Below are 27,976 nucleotides of genomic sequence, written 5' to 3'. Positions count from 1 at the left end.
ACTGAAACCATGGAGAAAGAAAGAAAGAGACAGGGAGAGACAGAAAAGAAAATATAATACTGTGAACTTACCAATGAAGTGGATTGGATTTTTAAAGGTAATAGATATTTAACACTTATCACTTCTTAATTCTCTTACTGTATCTCGTTCATTTTCTATGCTTTTGAAGTCATTTCTCCTATTGTACGGTCCAGTTAATACATAATGTGTTCAGACTACACATGGATGACTTAAAATCTGACCAGATGATGGATAATACATAAACCATGGAAACTAACAAATGCTACAAACAGACCCAACTCCCTACCCTGCCAAAAGCCAGTTAACCATTTACCAGCATATCACTGACAGCACTTAGTGTCTAATACACGGAAAATGCTGTTTATCTTTTGCACTAGGTCATGACATATGAGCAAACACACACTAATATATGCACAGACACATATGCTTTAAGCTTTTTTTTTTTTTTTTTTTTTCGAGACAGGGTTTCTCTGTAGCTTTGGAGCCTGTCCTGGAGCTCGCTTTGTAGCCCAGGCTGGCCTCAAACTCACAGAGATCCACATGGCTCTGCCTCCCGAGTGCTGGGATTACAGGTGTGCGCCACCACCACCCGGCTGCTTTAAACTTTTATTCATTCATGCTTACTTATTAATTAATTTATTTATTTGGGGAAGGGCACGTGTCACAGTGTGCATGTAGGGGTGGGAGTCCCGTGAATCAACTCAGGTGGTCAGATTTAGCAGCGAGAGCCTTTACCCAATGTGCCGCGTCACATTCATAGATATGCTTTTTAGTGGTGCGTGGGGGTTAAAATGTTTCCCAAAAAGTTGGAAAGTATATATAATTAGGAAAGGATGTACATCTTCCTAACTCTCCAATTAACACTGTGAATTTTTTAAGAAAAACTTTTTTTTCAAACACCGTGAATCTTCATCAGTAATTATCTACATTTCTCAGATGGGGAAACTAAGGTTCTCAGATGGCAAAACTGAAAACACTGCAATCAACCAGTACAAGTGGAATTCAAAATTGCACGCGGTAGCTTCTCCTTAAGCGTACTTTCGCAACAAGCTTTCCTGCGCCGCCTAGTGACGCGCCACCACCTTGCGTAATTTCCCTTCCCGCCAGACTTAAAGAGAATAGGCGTGGTCATGTCTCTGAATTCTGGGAAATGTAGTACATAGGCTTAATGACCACCAAGATGTAAAAAGAAGCGGCTAAGTAAGTTATCTTGGCCCCCTTTTTCTTGCTTTTTTTTTTTTTTTTTGTGTGTGTGTGTGTGTGTGCGAGTGCGTGGAGCGATGTGGGGGTTTCCCATTCCAAGGTCTCTCTATATAGGTCAGATAAGCCGAGAACTAGCGATCTTGCTGCCTCGCCCTCATGAGCGCCGCTAAACGACCTTGGCCTTGAAAGAAAGAACAAAGAGCGGGTTCAGTTGCCTTGCAACACTATTGGCTAATCAATGTCAGTTGCATTCTGGGAATAGAAGTTCCTGTGGCCCGGATATGTCGACAAATGATGACGAGACTAACGTCATACGTTCTGCTCTGGTCTGGACCTCCGTGGAGCTTAACTGTTTCACAATGCTAAGTTTGCCACGTTGCGACAACCTCTAGGTATGTGCAACAGGCCTTCGGGTCAACTCCGAACACCAACTGAAGCCCTACCTTTTCTCACCGGTTTGCACACTCTTCTTGAAGCTCGTGATCCAGCCTCCCACCCTATCCGAGAGCTAAAGTAGGTCCTGGGGCACCGAGTTCAAACTAGGACCAAGACTGTAGGCATGCCTACCCTGTTGGGATGGGGGAGGTTCATTCTCGATGGTGCAGCTGCATAGTTCAGTCAAGCCCTGGGAAGTTCACCTAGAGCAGGAAACTAGAATGCTGGGTGAACTCAAGGGGGTGCAACATGTAGCTACACCACTGATCTACTAACCGCTGGACCACCTTGAAGGATGTCTGGTGATCCTGATAGGGTGATGATCTATGAGGTCATGAAGATGGACTTAGGGCTGTTAATAGAAGAGTCTTTAAGGCATTAGACGTGCGGTGCTGTGTCCACCAGAAAATTAATGAAGGCTGATGATATTTTAGTTGAGTTGTTCATGGAGACCGATAGAGTGCACTCACTGGTTGGCTAATGAAGGAACTACTAATGAGAGTGTGAGAGTTCTGGATAGTCAGCAGTCTACATAATAATCGATGACGGTGAGGCTATGGAGAGAATAACAGATGGGCAGGCAGAGTGACAGAAGGACTCGTAGGGGAAGTGAAGGAAGAGGAAACAGAAGCTGGGTGAGCATTCGGGGTAATGTGTGTGTTGATGAAAAGGATACTGAGGGCCACTAACTCGTGCGATCTTTGAGAGGTGGGTTGGAGAGCTGAGTTAATGGAGCTAATAAATGCGCATAATAGAGACCTAAGAGGTCATGATTCTCTAGGCACTAGTGGAGATTGAGGTGGCAGTAATTTAATGGCTGGAGGCCTGATCTTTTAAGGGATTGATGGACTGCAGAATGGAGAGAGAGATTAGGCTGTGGGAGGTGGAATAAGGTTGTGTTGAGGTATTAGGTGTGAAAAGCATGGGATTAATGGTGGGTAATAGGGTTCTGTGAATCTAGAGCTACTGGAAATAACTAGAAGATGGCTGGGTGTTAATAGAGATAAAATGAGCAGAGAAAATAGTTCAGAGAGAGGTTACTTGTGTAGAGTGTCAGTGAGAGTAGGAGGTCATTAACTGTGGAGTCTGTGGTACCCACAGCGATGGGAGCCTGTGTGATGAGCAAAGGGGCCTGAGAGCCCTGTCCAGGCTTCGGTCTCCATGTGTTGAATGAGCTGTCAGATGGGTCACATGAACTCAATTAAGTGTACTTTGTTTTCTCTGCCCCGTGCAGGTAGGTGGTATCCTATTACCTACCCTGTTTACTCCTACAGGACAGTGTCAGCTCACCGCCTACCAGCAGAGTAAGATGGGACGGACATCAAAGGATAAACGGGATGTCTACTACCGCCTGGCCAAGGAGAATGGCTGGCGGGCCAGGAGCGCCTTCAAGCTACTTCAACTTGATGAGGAATTCCAACTCTTCCAAGGTGCCTAACTTGGTGGCCAAGTGACCTAGGAGTGAAGAGAAAGCTGCTTTTCTGCAGAGGTTGCGGTAGCAGGGTCCTCAGGTGAGAAAGGTCTATGCTGCTGACAAAGTATGTTTTCACTGTGTATGCGCAGGTGTGAAACGAGCAGTTGACCTGTGTGCAGCCCCAGGCAGCTGGAGCCAGGTGCTGAGCCAGAAGGTCGGGTGAGTGGAGGTCTGGGAGGGTGAAGCAGTGGGAAGCAGGAGGGGCTGGGGGTAAAGAGTGTGCTGACAGGGACTGTGCTGTCCACAGGGGCCAGAGTTCCGGTCAGGTGGTGGCTGTGGACTTGCAGGCTATGGCTCCACTGGCAGGCGTCATACAGATACAGGGGGACATCACTCAGGTGAGCGCATGATAGAGTTATCCTGGGAGAAGGCTCTACTTGGGGCCTATGGAAACTGGAAGAGAAACAAGGAAATAAAAACAGTGGAAGTGGGCTGGAGAGGTGGCTCAGAGGACTGCAAGGTGTCTTGAGTAGGTAAGGGTGCTTGCCGACAAACCAGGTGACCAAGTTCAATCCTGAAAGTTGTCCTCTGACCTCCGTGTGCATACAGTTGTACATGGACCTAAACTTTACACACACAATAAATAAATAAATAGATGCAGTTTTTAAAATATTTTAGGGGCTGAAGAGATGGATGGTTCAGCAGTCAAGAGCACTGGTTGCTCTTGCAAAGGACCCAGGTTCAATTCCCAGCACCCACACAATGGCTCACAACTGTCTGTAACTCCAGTCCCAGAGATTGCCATGCCATCTTCTGGCCTGTCCGGCACCAGACATACATGTGGGGCACAAACATACATACAGACAAAACACCTATATACGTTTTTAAAAAAGAAAGAGGAAGGGAGAGGAAAATACAATATTTTTAATGAGTTGATTAATTTTGGTTATTATTTGTCGTGTGTATGTATGTGGGTGCTTGTGTGCTATAGTGTGCATATAGAGGTCAAAGAACAGCTTGGAGGAGTCAGTTCTGCCCTTCTGTTATGGGAGTTCTAGGAATGGAACTCTGGGTCACCACGCCTGGCAGCGAGGACCTTTACCTGCTAAGCCATTTCAACAGCCCCTTAAGATTTTTTTAAATAATAAAGAAAGAGGAGCTGGGCGGTGGTGGCGCACACCTTTAATCCCAGCACTCGGGAGGCAGAGGCAGGCGGATCTTCGTGAGTTCGAGGCCAGCCTCGTCTATAGAGCAAGCTCCAGGACAGGCTCCAAAACCACACCGAGAAACCCTGTCTCGGAAAAAAAAAAAAGAAAGAAAGAAAAAAAGAAAGGAAGGAAGGAAGGAGGAAAGGGAAGGAAAAGAAAGAGGAAGGAGATTGGAGGTGTAGCTTAGCACTCGAACACACATGAGTAAAGCATACTGAGTTCTTCCCTGTATCCGAGACAGAAACTGAGAAAGACAGATTAGCAGCAGACAGCCAGTAGATCATATCACAGAGACACCAAAAGATGGTGAGGATGGGTCGCTAGAGATGGAACCTGGTCTTGGGCAGGCAAGGCCTAAGAACACGGCCGTCTCAGAGGCTAGGGCTGTGGGCAGGTGGGCTTTGAAGGTGAGGGCAGCAGAGGAGCACCGAGGTCACTCATCCCTTCTCTCCATAGCTTTCCACTGCCAAGGAGATCATCCAGCACTTTGAGGGCTGCCCTGCTGACCTGGTAGTGTGTGACGGGGCTCCTGATGGTAAACAGGGTGTGGGGGGACCTCTCCCTCTTCCCCTCTGCTTTCAGCATTTCCTCCCTTCTGTCAGTCTCCCTACCTCTGCTCCCTGCCCTCATTCTCCAGCTTTCTTCTCACTGCCTTTCAAGTTTTTTGTTTTGTTTTTAACTATTTCATGGTGATGGAAATGGAGGGACCCTCACGTATGCTAGGCAAGTGTTCTGCCCGCTATGAAGGCATACCTCTTGCCCTCCAGCTTTGTGCTTTTTGTCCACCCACCCTTCTGCCTTTTCATACGACTGCCTGTCCCATCTTATGTTCTTTGTTTTCAGCCAGCTGTCTATTCAAATCATTTTCTAAGCACGTGCTGTGTTGGGAAAGTGCGCATAAATAAATTCCACTGACCTCTGGCCTTGTGAAGTCAATGTTTTAGTGGGAATACATAGAAAAGAAACAGCTGAGCTGGCGGGTCAGTGCCTCTACTTCCAGCTCTTAGGAGACTGAGGCGGGAAGATCACTAGAGTTCAAGGTCAGCCTGGACTAAAGAGAACTAAAAATAGGTGGGTGGGGAGCTGGCTTAGTGGTTAAGAATGCATGCTGCTCTTCCAGGGACCCCAGTTCATTTGTGAGCCATCCATGCCTGGTGGCTCACAACTTCCTATAACTTCAGCTCCAGGGGGGATCTGACACCCTCTCCTGGCCTCCATGGGCACACACATGTGACAAACACAGACACACATCCACATAAATTTTAAAAATTTAAGTTTTAGAAATATATAAAAACTAATAGCAATTTACAATTTTTAATATCCAGATAATTAAATAAACTAAAAATGGTAATAGGTACTATAGGGAAGTCACTGAAACAGGCCAAGGAAGTAAACACTACCTGTTGGGATTTTAAATAAGTAGACTTGACAGCCAGGAGAGCTGATAGGGCATGTGCTGATGAGCCATCAGTTAGGGTATTGCTCTTCATACTGAGAACTTGCAGCAAACCCTGAGGGTTGGGGACCAAGGAAGCCTGCCTGGCTGGGATGGTGATTGTATCCCTCAGGCTGCTTGAACAGTGTGAGGAGGGGCAGAGGTGGAAGCAGGGACACCAGGAGGCAATGGGCACTGCAGTTGTGCAAAGGAGTGAATGATACCAGAGGTGGTTCCAGCGACAGGCGAGGAGAGTCACATTTGGAAAACCGAGCTGGCTGGATTTGCTAACGTGTGGCGTGTGAGGATGACGGGGGCCAGAGCTGGTCACGGGACTAAGGTTTTTGACACAGACAACTGGAAGGATCAGAGGAGCCTGTAGAGGAGGAAGAGCAGTGGAAAATTGGCTTTGGACTTGTTGAGCCTACAAGGCCAATCTAAATGAAGCTCAGAGGAGCCATCTGGGCTAGAGGTCGAAATGCCAGTACTGCTTGTGGGATAAGTAGTTTCCAGAATTGGAGTGACTTCCCAGGTGCTAGGGGTCAGAGTTCAAATCCAGTTGGTTCTGTTTTCAGAACCTTAGCAATAAGAAATGTCTGTAGTGTTCTAATCTCTGGTACAAGAAGACATATCAAATCAGAGGGTCCTCTAATGCTGTTCCTCTCTGTACAGTCACTGGCCTCCATGATGTCGATGAGTACATGCAGGCCCAGCTTCTGCTAGCTGTGAGTAAAACTGGTGGCCGCCCCTGCCCCCCTTTAGCCCTCTCTTGGCTGCCTCTGCCTCAGCCTCCACTGTACCCCTCTGTCCTTCCCACAGGCTCTCAACATTGCTACGCATGTCTTGAAGCTAGGGGGCTGCTTTGTAGCCAAGGTGAGCCTTGGGGGACCTGGGGAGAGTTGAGAAAGGTTCCTGGGAGGGGGGCACCCTTACCTCTCCATCTTGCCTCCCACACCCTACAGATATTCCGAGGCCGGGATGTAAGTCTTCTCTACAGCCAGCTCCGTGTCTTCTTCTCCAGTGTGCTCTGTGCCAAGCCCAAGAGCAGCCGGAACTCCAGCATTGGTCAGTGGCGTGGAGGCCTGATAGGCAAGGGGGTGACTGGCATGTGTTCACATAAGGTTGAGGTGACAGAGAGTCACCTCTCACTCCAGATTCTCCCCCACAGAGGCCTTTGCTGTTTGTCAGGGTTATGACCCTCCTGAGGGCTTCATTCCAGACCTGAGCAAACCCCTGCTGGACCACTCATATGGTGAGAGCCAGAGCTGGTGGCCCGTGCCTGGGGAAACTGCACTGCCCACATGCACCTAATACCTCTTGAGGGCCCTCAGCCTCCCGCCCTGATGGCAGTTCTACCCGCTTAGGGATAGTTTGTACTAAAGGGAGCTTCAGATAGTCCTCCAGTGGTAGCTCTTGGTCCTGGTGGAAATTCTGTTGCCGCAAACTCCTAAGCATTCACCCAGGGAAGATCCTACCTGTCTATCTTAGGAAAACTCTCAGTCACTGCCCTCAGGTGGAAACATCTTCCCTGTCCAGGTCTGATGGGCAAAGGCAGATCCCATTTGAGTGAGACATGGTCCTGATAGGATGTGCTGGTCAAATGCTGGGTGGGCATAGTCCGGTGAAAAGCCAGACCAAGGGCTCAGACAAGCCCCTATGTAGGTGATCTGCACTAGAGGGATAGTTGATGATGGACCAGTGGGGCTGGGTGGGGGTGGGGGACTTAATGCTCTTATAGCCTGTGTCATAACTGGCTTTGCCCTCAGTCTTCACTCTGCCTCTTTTTTTTTTTATTATATTTGTGTTTTAATTTTACACTCTGCCTCTTTTTAAGACTTAGATTTCAACCAGCTGGATGGTCCCACCCGTATAATTGTGCCCTTTGTGACCTGTGGGGACCTCAGCGCCTACGATTCAGATCGCAGTTACCCTCTGCATGTGAGTGTCCGATCATCAGGACATGGGTCAGGAGACCATCTCGGATTCTCATCTCATCATCTCCCTGCCTCTTGTGTCCTCCAGCTAGAAGATGGCTCCGAGTACAAATATACTCCGCCCACACAGCCCCCCATCTCACCCCCATACCAGGAGGCCTGCAAGTTGAAGAAGAATGGACAGCTGGCTAAGGAGGTCCTCCCGCAAGACTGCTCCATCAACAGAATAGACAAGTTGCCCCAGCCTCTGACCGTTCCTCATTGTCTAACTCTGCTAGCCCCCAAGGTATGGCTAGTCACTTCTGAGCCTACCATGACCTCTTCCCAATATGCATGTTTCTGTCCTGACTCACGTGGTTCTTTCCTGCCTTGCAACAACTGTAAGAATCAGTAGGTCAGCCCACTGGCAAATGGGAAAATGTAACCAAAAAGCTGAGTCCCTTTTCTTTTTCTTCGGCAGGTGGAAAACAATGAAATGAATTGTTTGCCTTAACACATTAAGGTAAATTTGCCTTTTTTTTCCTGAAGTTCAAATAAAGGGCACCTTTAAGAAAAAACTGACTGCAAGCTGGCTCACTAGCTAAGAGTAAGAGTAGGCACTGCTCTTGCAGAGGATCCCAGTTTCGTTCCCAGCACCCATGTCCGGCAGCTCACAACTGCCTGTGACCCCACCTCCATGGGATTGGACATATCTGGCCTGCCCGGGCACCTACATTCACAAGCACAGACCCAGGACACACATACACAATTAAAAATTATAAAAATAGTTGGGCATGGCGGCACTCACCTTTAATCCCAGCACTTCGAGGGGTGGACAGGAAGTAGGCAGGTCTCTACAAGTTTGAGGCTAGCCTGGGTCTGAACAGTTCGGAGGTCAGCCAAGGATACATAATGAGACCCTATCTTTAAAAATCCTTCAGTGGGTTGGAGATGAGCTCAGTGTGTAGAGCGCTGCTTAGAATGCACAAAGGTTCAATCTCAAAAAACCAGGCAGGCCAGGTAGTGGAGGTACACGCCTTTAGTCCCAACACTCGGGAGGCAGAGGCAGATCTCTGTGAGTTCAAGGCCTGGTCTACAGAGAAACCCTGTCTCAGAAACCAATAAAATAAAAGGCCTAGGAGTACAAGACAAGGATCAGAACATCCTCAGATACATAGCAGGTTTGAAACCAGCTTGAGCTACATGAAAACCTGTCTCAAAAGATGGAAGACCTCAATAAATTTGGACTTTAAAAAATTTTTTGTTTTCCTGAGACAAGAGTTTCTCTGTGTAGCTTTGGAGCCTGTCCTAGAATTCACTCTAGCCCAGGCTGGCCTCGAACTCACAGAGATCTGCCTGCCTCTGCCTCCCGAGTGCTGGGATTAAAGGCGTGTGCCACCACTGCCCCGCTTTTTTGTTTGTTTTTCTCTAATTTTTTAAAATTGAAACACAGGGATTAGAGAGAGAGATGACTCAGTGGTTAAGAGCACTTGTTGACCATTCAGAGGACCAGGGTTTAGTACCCAACACCCATATGGCAGCTAACAACCATCTGTAACTCCAGTTCCAGGGGATCTGATGGCCTCCATATTTACCAAACATGCACGCAAGCTATTTTATTTACATACATGCAGGCAGGCAAAACAGTCATACACATAAAATGAAAATAAATCTCCTTTTTTTAAAAAAAATTGGCTCTTAGCGACCAGCAGACAGCAAAGATCTGCCCAGTGGAGGACAGCAGACATCATGGACCTCTCCACCCTTTCCTCAAGCCTCTGAATAAAGTGTTTTGACTCTTTAAAAAAAAAAATTGCCGGGCCATGGTGGCGAACACCTATAAATCCCAGCACTCGGGAGGCAGAGGCAGGTGGATCTCTGTGAGTTCGAGGCCAGCCTGGTCTACAAAGCGAGTTCCAGGACAGCCTCCTAAGCTACACAGAAACCCTGTCTTGAAAAAACAAAAAAAAAAAAAAAAAAAAAATTGAATGGTTGGGGACTTAGTTCAGTGGTAGAGCGCTTGCACGCAAGACCCTGGGTTCGATCCTCAGCTAAAAAAAAAAAAAATTGCAGGCCAGGCGTGGTGGCATAGGCTTTTAATCCTAGCACACGAGAGGGAGTCCAACCTAAGCTACATAGTGAGACCCTGTCTTAATAAGAACAAAACAAACACAAAACAAAACACCAAACCAGGCAGTGGTGGTGGTGCACACCTTTAATCCCAGCACTCGGGAGGCAGAGGCAGATGGATCTCTGTGAGTTTAATGTCAGCCTGGTTTACAGAGCGAGTTCTAGGACAGCCAGGACTACACAGAGAAACTGTCTCAAAACAAAACAACAATAACAACAACAACAACAACCCAAACAGTTCTGGGGTACAGGTCAGTGATAGGGCTTGCCTGGCATATATGAGACCCTGGGTTGCTGGGTTATAAAGATGTGCACTATCATACTCAGCCCCAATTATACGTCTAAGAAATTAGTTCTAGGGCTGGAGAGGTGGCTCAGAGGTTAAGAGCACTGACTGCTTTTCCAGAGGTCCTGAGTTCAATACCCAGCAACCACATGGTGGCTCACAACCACCTGTAATGAGATCTGGTGCCCTCTTCTGGCCTGCAGTCATACATGCTGTATACATAATAAATAAATAAATCTTAAAAAATCAGTTCTAGGGATGGTGGGATGGCTAAGCCTGAGAATCAGAGTTAAACCCTTGTAACCCACAGGATAGAAGGAAAGAATTGACCCTTTTTTTTTTTTTTTTTTTTTGCTTTTGAGACAGGGTTTCTCTGTAGCTTTGGAGCCTGTCCTTGAACTCGCTCTATAGACCAGGCTGGTCTTGAACTCACAGAGATCCACCTGCCTCTGTCTCCTCAGTGCTGAGATTAAAGGCATACACTTGAATGTTTGTAGCACCCCTGTTAAATCAGACTGTTCACAGTGGGGAGCTTCATAGCACTTTGGAGTTAATCTTGACAGACTTTTTTATGCATTGTCCTTTATGTTGGGATTTTCAATTAAAGTCCAAATAATACAACTCAGAAGCTGCTGCCTGTCAGGAAAACCAGAAGCCGGCTTGAGGATCTGTAGCAACTCCATAACAACAAAGAAACTGAGGAAGTCTGCCGACCTGCAGGAGGAATTTCTGGAGACGGAACACACGCCTCTTCTTTCAGCCTCTCCTGGGGTGTCCTGAATAGGTTCAGGATTTCCTCCCCTGCAAAGCGGGGGTTCTTACCATGGCTACATATCAGGGACCTCCAGCAACTTGATTGAGGAAAGTGTTCCACCCTCAGTCTACCTGAAGTTCAGCTTTATCCCCAGTCAGTGAACATCGGCAACCAATCAGCGGTAAAAGCCCTACCTATGCAAGCCCCTCCCTTTTTACAGGCATCTGAAATACTGCTCGTGTTCCTCACTGCTCTGGATAATAGCAGATTTTATACATCAGTCCTATCATTAAACATCCCATCTATTACTGCATCCCAATTTTTACTGATTGGTTGGTCGGGTATTTTTAAGACAGTATCTTCCTATATAGCCTAGACTGCCCTCAAACTCAAGATCCTCCTGCTTCGGTCCCCTGAGTGCTGAGATTACAGGCCTGTGTCCCCAAACCTGGCTACTGTATCCCAGTTTTACTTCAATTAAATAGACGGTGATAACTGTATTTCAGTGTAATTGGCTTTCATGATTATTCATATGCATTTGTAAACATATGCAGATGTGCTTTCGAACATTTCTAGTGATGGGCTGAGGATGTGGCAGAGTGTGTGCCTCGTATGCACAAGGCCCTGGGTTCTGTCTCCACTACCACACACACAAGAAGAAATTCTGTTAGCTGGGTGATGGGCTACCACCTCCTGTAGTCCTAGCTACTCAGGTGCCCAAAATACGAACATTCAAGCCCAGAAGTTCAAGGTCAACCTGGGCAACATAGCTAGGCCCCATTTCAAAAAGAAAGAAAATGTGAAGCCAAATGTAGTACACACCTATAATCCCAGAATGTGGAAGACTGAGGGGGTTGTGAATTTGAGGCCAGCTTGGGATGCATAGTGAGACCCTGGTTCAAAAAACAAAGCCAAAAAAATCTATGAAAGAGTCCACAGGTATAAGCAAGTTTTCAAAGGAATTCTCAAACAATTTTTTTGTTGTTTTGTTTTATTTTTTTGAAAAAGAGTCTCATGCCAGATGGCAGTGGCACAAACCTTTAATTCCAGCACTTGGGAGGCATAAGCAGATGGATCTCTGTGAGTTCAAGGCCAGCCTGATCTACAGAGTGAGATCCAAGATGGCCAAGGCTGTTACACAAAGAAATCCTGTCTCAAAAAAAAAAAAAAGAAAGAAAAGGAGGAAGGTGTCATGTAGCCAAGGCTGGCCTCAAACTTGCTGTATACCCAAGGATGATCTTGAAATACTGACTACCTCCTAAGTACCGGCCTTAAAGGTATGTTTCACCATGCCTAATTTTACTGGAACAAGCTTCAGGTTGAGAGTCTTTCCTTTACGCTTAGCTAACATGTACAAGTTCTTGAATTATATCTCAGCACCACCCACGAGAAGGTATGGGAGGGAAACCTGTTTCCTTTTTTTTTTCTTTTTTTTTTTTCCTTTGAGCTGAGGATCAAACCCAGGGCCTTGTGCTTGCCAGGCAAGCTCTACCACTGAGCTAAATCCCAACCCACCTGTTTTCTAAAGAAGTGTCAGAAAGTCTTCCTTGACTGCCGTCCTGAATTTCTACAGCCCAACAGGCAGGAGCTGACATGAGCTCCCTAAACTGTACAGTGCGGTCTTCAGTGGCTCTATCCTGTGTCTTTACAAACCCACGACCATAGGTGCATCTGCACTTCAGTCTGACCGCAGGAATGAATAGCCACGCCTCTCTGTGTGATTCCAGGAATGCCTGCACCCCACTCAGTCTCAAGGTGTTCACACCACAGTGATTTAATACGCGATGAGTCTTCTCATTCAAATCAATGTGACCACAGGAATGTCCACAACCCAGGCTATCTGACTCCAGGAATGCATGGCAGGAGTGTCCACACAAAAGGTGGTGGATCATAGGTGTTTCCACACCCATTACAGCATAAACTCCGCAGTGCCCAGGAAAGGAAGCCGAGAGACATCACGAGTACCTCTGTGCCAGGCTGTGAATCTTAGGAGGGCTATGGCTGGAGCAAGTCATCCAGGCAAAGGGGAAAGCCTGTGCTTGGCCCATTCCCTGAGCAGCAGGAAAAGAAGAGGAATGGAGCTGGAATAGAGTCAGCCAGAGGACCAGTAAGTAGTGGGACATGACATCAGAGATGGTCTATAGGAGCAAGAAACACCTGAATAGAATCAAATAGCACCAAAAATAGCCCGAGAATGGAGGCTGGAGAGCTGGCTCAGCTGTTAAGAGCATTCATTGCTGACCTGGGTTCAGTTTCCAACACCCAGAAGGTGGCCAAAAAATATCCATAACTCCAGTTTCAGAGGATTTGATGTTCTCTTCTGATCGCTACAGGTACCAGGCACTGCATGTAGTATACAGACAGAAAGAAAAACCACACAGATGTGTAAAATAAAATAAATATTTAAAGAAAAGATTTGGGGGCTGGAGGGATGGCTCAGAGGTTAAGAGCACTGACTGCTCTTCCAGAGGTCCTGAGTTCAATTCCCAGCAACCACATGGTGGCTCACAACCATCTGTAATGAGATCTGGCGCCCTCTTCTGGCCTGCAGGCATACATGTAGGCAGAACACTGTATACATAATAAATAAATTTTTTAAAAATGTTTTTAAAAAAGAGTTGTCACCGGGCGGTGGTGGCGCACGCCTTTAATCCCAGCACTCGGGAGGCAGAGGCAGGCGGATCTCTGTGAGTTCGAGGCCAGCCTGGTCTACATAGTGAGTTCCAGGACAGGCGCAAAGCTACACAGAGAAACCCTGTCTTGAAAAAAAAAAGAGTTGGCAAATGGGATGTTCTGCCTGCTGTACTTCAGATAAAGAGTTCATATCTACAATATATAAAGAACTGCAAAAATTAGGGACCAGAAAACCTTGCCAATCAATCAATAGGCCAAATGAACCAAACAGGTAATTCTCAAAAAATAAAAAGGAAATACAGACGGCTGATTTTTTGTTGTTGTTTTTCGAGGCAGAGGCAGGGTTTCTCTGTGTAGCCTGGGCTGTCCTGGAACTCACTTTGTAGACCAGGCTGTCCTTGAACTCATGGAGGTCCTCTGGCCTCTGCCTCCCAAGTGCTGAGACTAAAGGCTGGTTCATTGCCATCACCTGGCCTCAGATGGCCAACAATTTGTTTTTGTTTTTTAAAACAGGGTTTCTCTGTGTAACAGCCCTGGCTGTCCTGAAAAATCTCTGTAAACCAGGCTGGCCTTGGTACTGCCAAGTGCTGAGAATAAAGGTGTGTGCCACCACACCCAGCTGCCATAAATACTTTTTAAAGTATTCAACATCCTTAGTCATCAGAGAAATGCAAATTAAACTACTTTGGGGGCTGACAGGATGGCTCTATAGGCAACGGTTGCCAACACTAACACCCTGAGTGCAGTGCCCAGGGCCCACATGGAAGAGAGAGAACCAACTCCTGCAAGCTGTCTTCTAATCTACACATGCACGTTGTAGCATAAGCACCCCCACACACATACAAAAATAAATAAATAAATGGAAACTCTGAAGGACTAGGAACTTGGCTCCTTTGGGTAGGTTTCCCTGGCATGCACAAAGTCCTGTGTTCAACTCCTCAGGCCTGCTTAAACCAGCCATTGGGGCACACGGCTATAACCCCAGCACAGCGTGGGTAGCAGTTCAAGATCATCTTTAGCTACAGTTCGAGTTAGAGGCCAGCCCAGGCTACATGGGACCTTGCCTCAAAAAATCCAGATAAACTACTTTGAGATTCCATCTCACCCCAGCCAAAATCTCACCATCAAAAAACCAAATGCTAATAAGGAAGTGTGGAAAGAAGGACCTTTATTATTGCTAGGAGTGTAAACTGATGCAGTTGCTATGGAAATCAGCAGGCTTCTCAAACACCTAAAAATAGAACTGCCGTATGATCTAGCACTCCTGAGCTTATTCCCAAGGGACTTTTCAGTCCTACCACAGAGATAACACAGATACCCCCTTTACTGTTCCAGGATAGTATATTGCATTGGACTGCTGATTTTGTTTGTTTGTTTTGTTTTTCGAGACAGGGTTTCTCTGTGTAGTTTTGGTACCTGTCCTGGATCTCACTCTGTAGACCTGGCTGGCCTCGAACTCACAGAGTTCTGCCTCCTGAGTGCTGGGATGAAAGGTGTGTGCCACTGCTGCTGCTGCCTCCGTCACCCATCATACATCCTATTTGTTGCTGCTATATTCATAATGTCGAGGAAATGAAGTCAGCCTAGATGCTCAACGTGTGAATAGAGAAGGAAAATTTGGTATATTTACACGCTAGAATTTTATTCAGCTGTAAAGAAGAATGAAATTTGCAAGAAATGATGGCACTGGAAAACATTAAGCCAGCCTATCTCAGAAAGACAAATACCACACGTTGACACTCATATATGAATCCTAGCTTTCATCGTTAAGCGTGTGTTTCTACGTTAGCTTAAATGTAGACAAAGGCCATAAAAGTGGAAAGGTGCCCATGAGACAGGATAAAGCGCTTTAAAGGCAGAGGAGGGGTGTGTGATAGAACACAGGAGATAGAAAAGTAGAAAAGGGGACTACTTGGGGTAAAGGGGAACAGTGAAAAGGAGAGGCAACAAGATGCAAGAGGGGCTGGAAATCTGGCAATCAACCCAAACTAAACATGTATGAAAATACCACAAACAAACCTGTTACTTTGTAAGCTAATTTTCAAAGGTGGTGGGGTGGCCAAAGAGAGGACTTTGACTTTTTCTCTGACACAGAGCCACTCAGGGCAGAGCTATGTGCACAGGGATCATTTAGGTCATAACAGGATTCCTCTGGCTGCTGTGATAGTGGTTACCCAACTTTATTTATTTTTTTTTTTTGGATAAAAACTCAGAACTGGTCTAGGTATAGTAGCACACATCTGCAGTTCTAGCCAGTCAGGAGGCCAGAGCGGAATGATGACATCAGCACATGTTACATAGTGAGACCCTGTCTGAAAAAAATAAGCACAACTGCCGGGCTGTGGTGGCGCACGCCTTTAATGCCAGCACTCAGGAGGCAGAGACAGGTGGGTCTCTGTGAGTTCGAGGCCACCCTGGGCTACCAAGTGAGCTCCAGGAAAGGAGCAAAGCTACACAGAGAAACCCTGTCTCAAAAAACTAAAAAAAAAAAAAAAAAAAAAAAAAAGCACAAAATCATGAACACAAAAACACCAACAGGTCTGGGGATGTTGCTCAGTTGATAGGATGTTGTCAAACACGCATGAAGCCTAGATTCAATCTCCAGCATGGCATGAACTTAGCATAGTAGCACATACATACCTATGTAATCTCAGCCCTTGGAAGTGGAAGCAGAAGTCTATGGACAGCCTGGACTATATGTGACACTATCTTCAATACGTATGACATTCACTGAATATAAATTCCTTAAAATTAGAACATTTTTTATTTATATAAAAGAAAGAATCCAGGGTTGGGGATTTAGCTCAGTGGTAGAGAGCTTGTCTAGGAAGCCCAAGGCCCTGGGTTCGATCCTCAGCTCCAAAATAAATAAATAAACAAATAAATAATTAAATAAATAAATAAATAATAAAATAAATAAAAAATAAACAAAGAATCCTTGCATGTTTCAGAGGTGGTTTGGTAATTAAAATCACTTGCTGATGCTCTTCCAGAGGACCTGAGTTCAGTTCCCAGCACTTATGAGCTGCTCAAACCTTCCAGTAACTCCAGCTCCAGGAAATCAAATCCTTTTTTGTTTTTTTAAGAATTTTTAGCCGGGTGGTGGTGGTGCACGCCTTTAATCCCAGCACTCGGGAGGCAGAGGCAGGTGGATCTCTGTGAGTTCAAGGCCAGCCTGGTCTACAGAGCGAAATCCAGGACAGAGGACAGGCACCAAAACTACATAGAGAAACCCTGACTCAAAAAAAAAGAAAAAAAAAATTAAATGTATGTGCCTGTGTGCACATCACATATATACAAGTGCACTCAAGAGACAAGAAGTGGGGGGACATCCGGTATCCTGATCTAGAGATAGAGAACTGTAGTTACAGATGGTCTAGCACTGCCTTATGCGGATAGGTCCTCTGCAAGAGCAGTAAGTACTTTTTGTTTTTCAAGACAGGGTTTCTCTGTGTAGCTTTGCGCCTTTCCTGGAGCTCACTTTGTAGATCAGGCTGGCTTCGAACTCACAGAGATCTGCCTGCCTCTGCCTCCCAAGTGCTGGGATTAAAGGCCTGTGCCGCCAACGCCCAGCAGCATAACTATTTCTAGGCTAGCCAGAGTTACACAGTGATACCCTTTCTCAGCATAAAATTCATCTTTAAAAATAGAATTCCTGGCTGGCCAGACAGCTCAGTGGTCTGGGTGTTCTTTCAGAATCAGGGCTGGAGAGATGGCTCAGAAATTAAGAGTTGACTGCACTTCCAGAGGTCCTGAGTTCAATTCCCAGCAACCATCTGTAATGAGATCTGACGCCCTCTTCTGGCCTGCAGGCATATATGCAGACAGAATGTTGTATACATAAAAATAAATAAATCTTTTTTTTTTTTCTCTTTTGTTTTGTTTTGGTTTGGTTTGGTTTGTTTTGGTTTGGTTTGGTTTTTCGAGACAGGGTTTCTCTGTGTAGCTTTGGTGCCTGCCTGTCCTGGAACTCACTTGGTAGCCCAGGCTGGCCTCAAACTCACAGAGATCGCCTGGCTCTGCCTCCCGAGTGCCACCACCACCTGGCAAAAAATCAATAAATCTAAAAAAAGAAAAGAATTCCTGAGTGATGAGTCATTTGGAGTCATTAGGAATCGTTTATTGCTATGTTCATTTAACACAAGAATAGTAGTAGGTTTTTCCCTGCGTCCCATGAGCTATCTATCTAGTCACAGGTTCCTAGTCACTTTAGTAGCCATTATGAGTCCCATCTCCTGGACTGGGCCTTAAATCCAATAAAAAAAAAAAAAGATGGCTAATTAGTCCCCCAAAATCCATGTCATCATTGCACCATTGGACATACCTTATTCTAGCATATATTATAGCGCACAGAGTTTGTAACCAGGTGATGCTGATGCTTTCTTTTCTCTGCTAGTAGCATGTGTAGCATCTTCTAGCACTATGAACTCTAGCCAGTAGGGGTGATGCTTCCAGTTGAGTACCAGCTCCATTCTCCATGTTCTGTACCATAAGTATGTGGTATCTTCAGCAATGGAGCCTTACATTAACTTGTGGAGGGTAACAAATAGCGTTGACAATAACCTATAGTGTTTCAAGTAAGATCCCTTTGGCCAATGACCCATGAGGTAGCCCATTCTTGGCACTGGAAGTTTTACTTGGTGTTATAAGATGTCTGGTTGGGATATTGTTTCTGTTATTTGGTGACTCCATTTAAATTCCTTTGGTTTATGTATATATTTTAGGAAGCTTCTACAGACACCTTACCTGAAACCAACCCTTGTGATTGCCTTCATTTTAGACTTTAATCTTCTAGAACTATGAAGAAAAGAAATGCATACTGTCTTAATCAATCTTGTATTGCTATGAAGAGACATCATGACCATGGAAGTTCTTTTTTTTTTTAATTTATCTTTTATTATTTATTTCTGTATATGAGTGCTCTATCTGCATGAACAACTTAATTTTATTATTTTTTGTTTGTTTGTTTGTTTTGTTTTTCGAGACAGGGTTTCTCTGTAGCTTTGGAGGCTGTCCTAGAACTCGCTTTGTAGACCAGGCTGGCCTCGAACTCACAGAGATCCACCTGCCTCTGCCTCCTGAGTGCTGGGATTACAGGCGTGCACCACCACTGTCCGGTTGCACAAACAACTTTATTCCAGAAGAGGGCATCAGATCCCACTAGAGATGGTTATGAGCCACCATGTAGTTGCTGGAAGTTGAACTCGGGACCTCTGGAAGAGCAGGCAGTGCTCTTAACTATTGAGCCATCTCTCCAGCCTGGAAATTCTTTTTGTTTGTTTGTTTGTTTTTGTTTTTCGAGACAGGGTTTCTCTGTGTGGCTTTGCGCCTTTCCTGGAACTCCCTTTGGAGACCAGGTTGGCCTCGAACTCACAGAGATCTGCCAGCCTCTGCTTCCCAAGTGCTTTTTTTATTGTTGTTTTTGTTTTTTGAGACAGGGTTTCTCTGTGTAGCTTTGCACCTTTCCTGGAACTCACTTGGTAGCCCAGGCTGACCTCGAACTCACAGATCTGCCTGGCTCTGCCTCCTAAGTGCTGGGATTAAAGGCGTGCGCCACCACCACCCGGCTTCTATTTTTACATAAACAGTGCATTGCTAACTTTTTAATTCCTTCCTACACGTTGGATGGGGTCTTTTCCTTGGGTCACCAATCCTATTATTCTATTCAGCACCAGGCCTTTCTTTAAACTTTTTCTCTCGTACTGGGCTTAGCTCCATTCCACTTCCTGGTGCTCTTTTTTCCTCAATCTGTACATTTTGTATTTTTCCTTGCTCAGCTTGCTCTTTTTTGTTATAGATTTGCATAAGCATAGGCACTAATAACCAAGCAACACAATCAATCTTAGGCTGTCTTGGAATCTCCTCTGCCAAATCTATGAATCCATAACTCTTCAATTTAGCCCCAGGCAGATTTTATGAAGAACAGAAAGCAGTCACGTTCTTTGCCAAAATATGAAAGGAACAGTCTCAGGTTGGGGATTTAGCTCAGTGGTAGAGCACTTGCCTAGCTAGCACAAGGCCCTGGGTTCAATCCTCAGCTCAAAAAAAAAAAAGAAAGAAAAGAAAAGAAAAAAGAACAGTCTCTGGATCACTTACTAATGTCCCTCTCTGAAACCTCTTGGACTAGGCCATCACAATTCAAGTCACCCTGAGCACCACTGTCTTCCATGCTCCTACTAGGATGGCCCATTAAGCCCCACTTAAAGCATTCCACTGCTTTCCTTAATCATAGCCCCCAAGTCCACATTTCTCCAAACAAAAGTATGGTCAGGCCTATTACAGCAATAAATACCCTGCTCCCTGGGATCAACTTCTTCCTTAGTCAGTGTTCTGTTGCTGTGAACAGACACCATGACCATGGCAACTCTTACAAGAGAAAGCATTTAATTGGGGCTGGCTTACAGGTTCAGAGGTTTAGTTCATTGACATCATGGCAGGGAGCATGCAGGCAGACATGGTACTGGAGATCCCATCCAGCAGAAAGAGATCTACTTCCAGATCCCAGGCAACAGAAAGAGTAGCACAGGCCCTGGCTTGGGGTTTTGAAACCTCAAAGCCCACCCCCAGTGCCACTCCTATGGACCAAGCACTCAAACACCTGAGTCTATGGGGCCGTTCCTATTCAAACCAGCCTGTTAGCCACCTGTGCTGCCTGAGTGTTCAGTCTGTATGTGTACATGTTCCAGCCAAAGTGCTTACAGCTGTGTGTGAATTCAGAGGAGTCCACTGACCAAGGCTGGGGTGTCTAGTATATGTGTGGACATACCTTTGGGTGCCTATGTATGTGCAAGTGTGAGTGAACAGGTACACAAACAAGCTTGGACCTGGATGTCCATGCTTATGTATCTCTGGAAATTTGCATAAAGACATGGGCATGACAGAGAGACACAGGGATTTCCATCCTCCTAAGACTGAGTGCATGTGTACTCCAAGTGCCCATAAATATGTATGTGTACACAAATGAATTTGTCCATAGGCCTGTGATTAGGTGTTTGTACATATATACCTCATGTGAATGCATGCATATATGAGAGTGATGGCATATGTACATGAACCTAGCCCTTAGTATCTGTACACATCTCTGGATACCCATACATGTGTGTGTGTGTGTGTGTGTGTGTGTGTGTGTGTGTGTGTGTGTGTGTAGACTAGGTATACATAGGTATACCCACAGACTAGGCCTATATATCTACATATGTAACTCTAGGGACTCATGTTTGTATGTGTGTATGTGTCAGGTATACTAGGTCTGGACATGAACATCATACACATGCCCCTAGGATCTCTACATGTGTCCAGCTGTACCTATGGGATCTTGGCTCTTGGTGTCTATGGGAATGTACCCCTGGAAACCAAGACCACATGGGAAAATAGTTACTTCCGACTATACTTAGCTGAGGATTGTCAGGGAAAGCAAGGAATGCCCCTCCCCTGAGAATCTAGGTTTTGGCAGAGCCACAGGAGTAAAATTTGAAAGCATTTTGTTTGTCCCAAACCTTATCATTTGGAACAAGGATAGAGCCTGAGAAACATTGCTTTCTTCCTTCAGCCACTTCCCCTAGTGTTGAGCAATTCTGAGAGCTCTGTGGTAACCCTGAGACAAATGTAGTTAGGTGAGACAGCTTGTAAGCTACTAGGTAGGGTATGGGTATGAGGCAGAGGTGCCAGGAAGCCAGCCTTTCAGAGTATGGAGAAGACAATGGTGCATGATACTTATGAGAAACTTCTTGGGGGTAGAAAGAAAAGGATGCAGCAAATGGACCACAGCAATGGGGAGAAGCTGGGGTCTGGAGACCAACACTAAGTCAGACGGTACTCAGACAGCTCAGGTCTTGGGAAAGCAGTTTGTCCAGGAGACTGTGCCAGGCTTGCTTATCACTTGTGCTAAACCAACTGCCCAAGCCTAGAAGGGGCCCAGACCCAAGGAGGCTTTGAGGGGGTGGGTGGAAGGCAGCCCCCTTTTTTCTTAAAGAACTTCTTAAAGGATTCCACAAGCCCCTGGTGCCTACTGTATGTTGCCTGCTTTTTCTGACCCTGAGCGTTCTAAATTGCCAAATGGTCAGCCTGTCTGCTCCCAAGGCAAGCATTTAGCCTGGAAGAACGGTCCATGGGCAGTACACAGGCCAAGTGGATGCTCCCTAAACCCAGCCTCACTCCTGCTCTCCTGCCATTCCATGACCTATCCTCAAGGACATGGCTTGGAAGTAGACTGGGGTAGTCATAGCCTCCCCTGTCCCCACCAGCCCATAATGGGAGAAACCAAGCCTGAAGGGACTGTAACCCCGGGTTAAAAGAGGAACATCCATTGCTAGTCCTGCACCACACAGACCCACTTGGCTGCTGCCTCTAAATTCCCAAACTGGCTCAGAGAGAGAACAGGTTCAGAGAGGGCAAAGGGATCTCCCCATCTGATCTTGACATCTCATCCCTCCCCACCCCCTAGCCCCCACACATATCTGCTTACCAAAAGCCCTCAAGTGCAGTGTTAAGACCTCCCAGTGCTTCGACCTCAACCCTAAGACAACAGCTTGCCTCCAGATCCTTGAAAGGATGGCTAATACTGAGTATGGAGTGTCAGGAAGCAGTAGACGATGATGATACACAGCTACGCAAGATATGCCCTAACAAAAGACGCCAGGCCAGGGAAGAAAAGCAGGCATACATGGGCTCCTCTAGGGTCCCAGCTTTGCTTTGTGGCCGTAAGAAGAATGGGTATTCTACTAAGTTTCCAAGGCACTACACAAACAACTGATTCCCTTCTGTATCCAGGTCTTTAGAAGCTTTAAAAAAAAAACAAAAAAACAAAACAAAACAAAAAAAAAACACATTTATCTATCTATTTGTTTGTTTGTTTGTTTTAGGAAAGGGGCACCTGGAGATCAGAGGGCCAGGAGTCAGGTCCCTCCTTGTACCTCGTAAGTTCAAGGGATCAAATTCAGATCATCAGGCTTAGCAACAAGCACCTTTACCTGCTGAATCATCTCCAAGACCAGCATCCAGATCTTTGAAGACAGATGAAGTCTGGAGATAAGGCACAGTGGACATAGCCTGAGGGATGGGCAGACGTCAGCCTGGAGGTAGCTCTGAAGTGGAAAAACTGCACAGCCATTGTCTAGTACAGTATTAAAAATTGGGGAAAGCTTTTCAATGGACAAAATCTTTTCCAGGGGCCTTTTAAAAATAATATTTTGCAGCCGGGCGGTGGTGGTGCACGCCTAGAATCCCAGCACTCGGGAGGCAGAGGCAGGTGGAACTCTGTGAGTTCGAGGCCAGCCTGGGCTACAGAGTGAGTTCCAGGACAGGCACCAAAGCTACACAGAGAAACCCTGTCTTGAAAGACATAATAGTAATAATAATAATAATAATAATAATTTAAAATTTCCTACAATGTGTTTTGAGCCTATTCCTTGACCCAACTTCTCCCAGATCCACTCCTCCCTCCCTACCCACCCAATTTTGTGTTTTCTCTCTTGTTTTAACCTGTTAAGCCCAATTTGTGTTGCCCAAATACTCTTGAGCATGGAGGTCAGTCAACCCAGCTGCCTTTTCGAGGGGATGCTCTGTAGGATCTAGCTGACCCTTAACACTTATCTAATTCTTTTTGAGATTTGGTGTCACTATATGGGCTGGGCTGGCCACTTCTTGCCCCATCTTCCCACATGTGCAAGACCACTGTGGACTTAAAGCTGGTTCTTTTTCACTCCCAAGACTAGCAAGTGTCTTACCCCCAAATCCCCAGCCAAGGTGGATTGTGCCTTTATCTTTGATACAGAGTTAGAGGTCCACCCTGCTGCAGTGCTAATGGTAGCCACTTACACAAATGCAAAGCCAAGGGGTTGGGGATTCAGCTCAGTGGTAGAGCATTTGCCTAGCAAGCCGCAAGGCCCTAGGTTCGGTCCTCAGCTCCGGAAAAAGAAAAAAAATGCAAATCCACAAAAGTAGAGATGCACAGGATAGGTACCTATAAGGTGGCCGGGACATCACCTCTAGGACCTTGATTTCCACGTTTCTATAGTAGGCTCTTTGGAGCTGTGAGCTGGTGAGGACCTTTGTAGCCATCTTTTCAGGGAAGAAGAGTTGGTCTCAAAGGACCAAGATTCAAACAGCTAGAGGCTGAGGCTCCCTTAGCCCAGGTCCTACTCTTTTATATATACATATACATTTTTTTTCATTTTATATACCAAACGCAGTTCCCCCTCCCTCCCCTTCTCCCGCCTCCTCACCTCCTTCCCACTCTACCCCATCCACTCCTCAGAGTGGGTAAGCAGGCCCTACTCTTGAAGACCAAGTCCACCAGACAAGTGGGTAAGACATTCATGAAAACTTCCACAGCAGGAAAGTGGCCCAGCAGATTGAGCAACAGAAACTATTCCTGAGTCTTGCCTGCCAATCGTGACTGAGAATGGACTCTGTGGCTTAAGGAATCTTAGCCATAACCCCTGTCTATGGCATTAACATGCCCTAGCGTTAGAGGCTCAATCTGGGAAATGGAGCGACACCCTTACCTGGCCTGACTGGGCAGGAAGGCAAATGTACTCTTTGGGGAATGTGTGGGTGGCAAGTGGCAGGAACCCAAGTAAAAGCAGCTTAAGGTAAAAGGGAATTACAAGATAATGGGAGAGGCCTGAGCCAAGTGAGCTCTACATGTGAGCAGCTAGTCCCAAAACTACCTGCTCCAGCAAAGGGGATCTGCTTTGTCTGGGACTCCTCGGCCCTCAGCAGGATCTCCCCAAAGGTAACCTCAGCAACTTACACACAGGCAGTGAGGAGCCTCAGGCCGTGGGCAAGCTTGGCTCCTTTTGTTCCAGCTTTAGGCCAAGTGGCCTGACTTGGATCAGTCATCTGTTTCCAAGTTTCACCTTCAACCCTTTGAGTTGATGGGAAAGTGGGGGATAGGAAGAAAGAGGACCGCAGTGTTCAATGGGAGGGAGCAATGCTGATTTGAATTGGCAAACGAAACGTATGCCTGCTGCAATATGCCACCAATGAATCCTTCAGGAACCCCGTGAGACCTCTCTACTACACCAGTCAGAAGTCCTCAGTTTTACGCCACAAGTTGCCTTGTCTCTCTTTGCCACCAGAAATTCTATCACCCATGACAGATGGCAATAAATATGTATTAAAATGGCAAGGATTCTCAAAATCAGAAACCACATTTGTGGTAGAGACTGTCTACAAAAAGAAGGACGTTGGTCTTCTAGCAGAATGTAGGGCAATGCAGAAAGGATGGGGACGGGGGAATCTCTTGGGGAACTTCCAGTTACTCAGAAGACCTAGTCTCAAAGGCAACAGAAGAGGAAAAAGCAGCCTCCTTACTAGTTCATGTTTCCATGTAGAGCAGATGGCCCTCCCTTCCTCTGAGGAATCCATCTGTCCCTCTGTGAGCCTGGCAGCTTGATCCTGCCCTGAAGCTCTTGTGCTATGTGGATTTCCATTGCTATGGCAAACATCATGACAAAAAGCAACCCGAGGAGGAAAGGGTTTATTTCAGCTTACAGCTTACATCACTGAGAGGAAGGAAGCCAGGCACGAGCTGAAGCAGAGGCCAAGGAGGAACAATGCTTACTGGCTTGCTCGGTTTGCATTTTTCTAAAACCCAGGATCACCTGCCCAGATGTGGCACCGCCCACAGTGGGCTGGGCTCTCCCACCTCAATCATCAACCTAGGTATAGTGGTGCACATCTTTAGTCCCAGCACTCAGGAGGCAGAGGCAGGCAAATCTCTGAGTTCGAGCTAGCCTGGTCTACAGAGTGACATCCAGGACAGCCAGGGCTACACAAAGAAATTCTGTCTCAAAAAAAAAAAAACAAAAACAAAAAAAAAAAAAAAAAAGGAAAGGAAGGAAGGGAGGGAAGGAGGGAGGGAGGGAGTTAGGAAGGAAAGGAAAAATGAGTCAGGTGTGGTGGCACACACCTTTAATCCCAGCACTAGGGTGACAGGGGCTAGCCTGGTCTACAGAGTGAGTTCCAGGACAGCCAGGGCTACACAGAGAAACCCTGCCTCAGAAGGAGGAGGAGTGAAGGGTAGGGAGAACAGGAGGAGGAGGAAATGTCCCACAAACATGCATACAGGCAATCTGATGGAGACATTTTCTTAATTGCAATTCCTTCTTCCCAGATGACCCTGTCTGTGTTGACTAAAAAAAAAAAAAAAAAAAAAAAAAAAACCAAGAAACAACATTTTGCGCTCTTCTTCCAGCTCGGGCTCTAAGGATTTCCTTGAGGGAAGCAGTTTCAGAATTCCCCTGAATGCAGCTAGCTTAGTTTTACAGGGTGGTGTGTGGTGGCTCATGTCTTTAATCCTAGCACTCTGGAGGTTCAGGCAGGAGGATCACTATGAGTTCAAGGCAAGCCACAGTTACATAGTGAAACCCCATCTTTAGGTGGGGCGGGGGAGGGGAACAGGACTAGAGAAATGGCTGAGGGGTTCAGATTTCATTCTTGTCTTGTCGAGAACCCAAGTTTGGTCCCCCACCCCCCCCCCCATACCACATCAGGCATCTCACAACCACCTTAACTAACTCCAGCACCAAAAAGATCTGACACCTCTGACCTCCACATGTGTGCTGTGGCACGCTCGTACTCACACACAAATCAAGTGTGGTGGTAATGTCTGATCCCAGCCCTTGGGTGGTTGCTGTACGAACTGACTGGGAAAGGTTTTATTGTAGATATGAGGAAGATATGGCCAGAGGCATCTGGAGGAGTTCCCCAAGTAGGGAGAGAAAGTAGCAGATTGAACAAGGCCAGCGGACTAGAACAGGTCAGGAGGGGTGGGGGAGAGCAAGATAGGAAGACAAAGAGCTTGTGGGCAAAGGAGACCAAGAGAGAAGGGTGAGAAAGAGAGAGAGAAATAACAGCGTTAGGAGAAGAATGGGAAGCTGGAGCCCTGGCAGCTTCCAAGCTAGGAACTTGTGAAACTGACCGAGCCTGCAGGCTAGCATGCCCTTTGGTATGCTAATAGGCACCACAGGTGCCTATTGTCCCGTCTGCCAGTGATAAGGAAACAGCTCCTTTGGTAGAGGGGAGAGGAGTTTCATTTGGACCTGGTAATTGGAAGCCGAGAAGCAGAAAGATGGCTGGTTTAGGGCCATGACACAGTATGTTGGAGGGCAACCTAGATTCCATGAAACTTTGTTTCCAACAACACCAAAAATCACCATCTTAGACCTGGGTCAGGGGCACCAGGCACTGTTGGCTCCACAGAAAGTGAGAACTGGAATGGCCATGTCTTCTAGAAATTACACCCTGACAGGAGATAAGGCTCATTGCAGAGGTCCCCCTGGCTCAGAAAACAGGGCAGCAGCATGAAGATGGAGTGAAATAGAAAGCCAAAGGCAATGGGGTGACAGGGAGAAAAGAGGCCTCTACCCCAAAGCCACCGAGTCGTGCTGCAGTTCATCCCCACGGGGGCTCACCAGGCAGAAAGAGGTCAGATGGAGGGAGTCCTGGCCTGGGAAAAAAGCCCAGTGGAGGCACTGGGACTCAAGCTGAGACAGAGATGGGGTACTGCTTGGGGAGATGGTCAGGCCGGAGGAGAAGGAGAAGAAAGCCTATACATAATAGAAGGGGATCTGTCCATGGTGAGGGTGTTCAGAAATAGGAAGTGATGAAAGCCTTCTTTATCTCAGAGGTTTGATGGAGCTGGGTCACGGCAGAAAAGGCCGAAAAGGCCTGAGCTCCTGGTGAGAAGGGAAGAGAGGGCCTTCCACAGCCAAAGGCTGGGAGGGGTTAGAAGTAAATCAAGGCAAGGAATGAGGTCTCTTCCACCCAGGCCTGGTGACACTTAACAACAGAACAGATGGGTACAGAAGATAAGCATCCTTTGATCTGAGACTTCGCTGCCTCCCTGGGTCTCCTTGAGGCTTCCCACTTAGGAGTCTCACTGTCATATGGAACAGAAACTGGCCGGGCTGAGGATAAAGCCAGGGAGGTCTGTGGCCCATTCTTGGCCAGGATAGAATTGGGGACAGGACCCATGTCTGTTGGACATACATACCTCCCCCTTGGGTCAGTATCTGTAGTTTCTAGACCCCACACAGCTACGACTTTACAGTGGGACTTGAGTAAGTCATTTAAGAGCTGGTGATGTACACCTGTAATCCCACCACTCAAGATGCTTAGGAAGGACCAATATGAGTTCAAGAACAACCTGGGATACAATGGGAGCTGCCTAGACCTCAGTTTTTCCACCCGATTCATAGCACTCTTTCTTTAAAAATGTTCATTACATTATTTAGCTATCCCCCCCCAACACACATGCACCTCTGTGCCTGTGGGTGTGTTTGTGTATTGCTATGGAATTGGAACCCAAGGCCTAACACACACCAAGCAAGTACTTGACCACTTAGGCACATACCCAGCTCTCTGGGGGTGGTGGTAGGGTTTGTTTACTTTCTTGGTTTAATTGTTTGGTAAATTGGTTTCTTTCTTTTTTTTTTTTTTCTTTTCTTTTTCTTGGTTTTTCAAGACAGAGTTTCTCTGTGTAGCTTTTGCGCCTTTCTGGGAACTCACTTGGTAGACCAGGCTGGCCTCGAACTCAC

The 27,976-nt window shown here is 46.5% G+C and overlaps 1 protein-coding gene across 3 annotated transcripts; it reads left to right on the top strand.

Moving 5' to 3' along the window:
• Positions 1-1,331: 1,331 nt before the first annotated feature.
• Ftsj1 (FtsJ RNA 2'-O-methyltransferase 1) lies at positions 1,332-11,299 on the top strand. Of its 3 annotated transcripts, none has more exons than XM_036175685.1 (13): positions 1,332-1,737; positions 2,934-3,089; positions 3,223-3,292; positions 3,381-3,471; positions 4,738-4,816; positions 6,389-6,441; positions 6,536-6,589; positions 6,679-6,781; positions 6,885-6,968; positions 7,551-7,654; positions 7,739-7,936; positions 8,111-8,152; positions 10,653-11,299. In XM_036175685.1, exons 2-12 carry the CDS (start codon positions 2,969-2,971, stop codon positions 8,141-8,143), a joined length of 990 nt encoding a protein of 329 aa, XP_036031578.1. In that variant the 5' UTR covers positions 1,332-1,737; positions 2,934-2,968; the 3' UTR covers positions 8,144-8,152; positions 10,653-11,299. The 3 variants fall into 3 exon arrangements, with proteins under 3 accessions (XP_036031578.1, XP_036031580.1, XP_036031579.1); XM_036175687.1 differs by having other exon boundaries at positions 1,339-1,616; XM_036175686.1 differs by having other exon boundaries at positions 1,339-1,737; positions 10,672-11,299.
• Positions 11,300-27,976: the final 16,677 nt, after the last annotated feature.

This window comes from Onychomys torridus, chromosome X (assembly GCF_903995425.1).
Source record: "Onychomys torridus chromosome X, mOncTor1.1, whole genome shotgun sequence".
NCBI lineage: Eukaryota > Metazoa > Chordata > Mammalia > Rodentia > Cricetidae > Onychomys > Onychomys torridus.
This window is presented reverse-complemented; position numbering and strand designations above follow the sequence as displayed.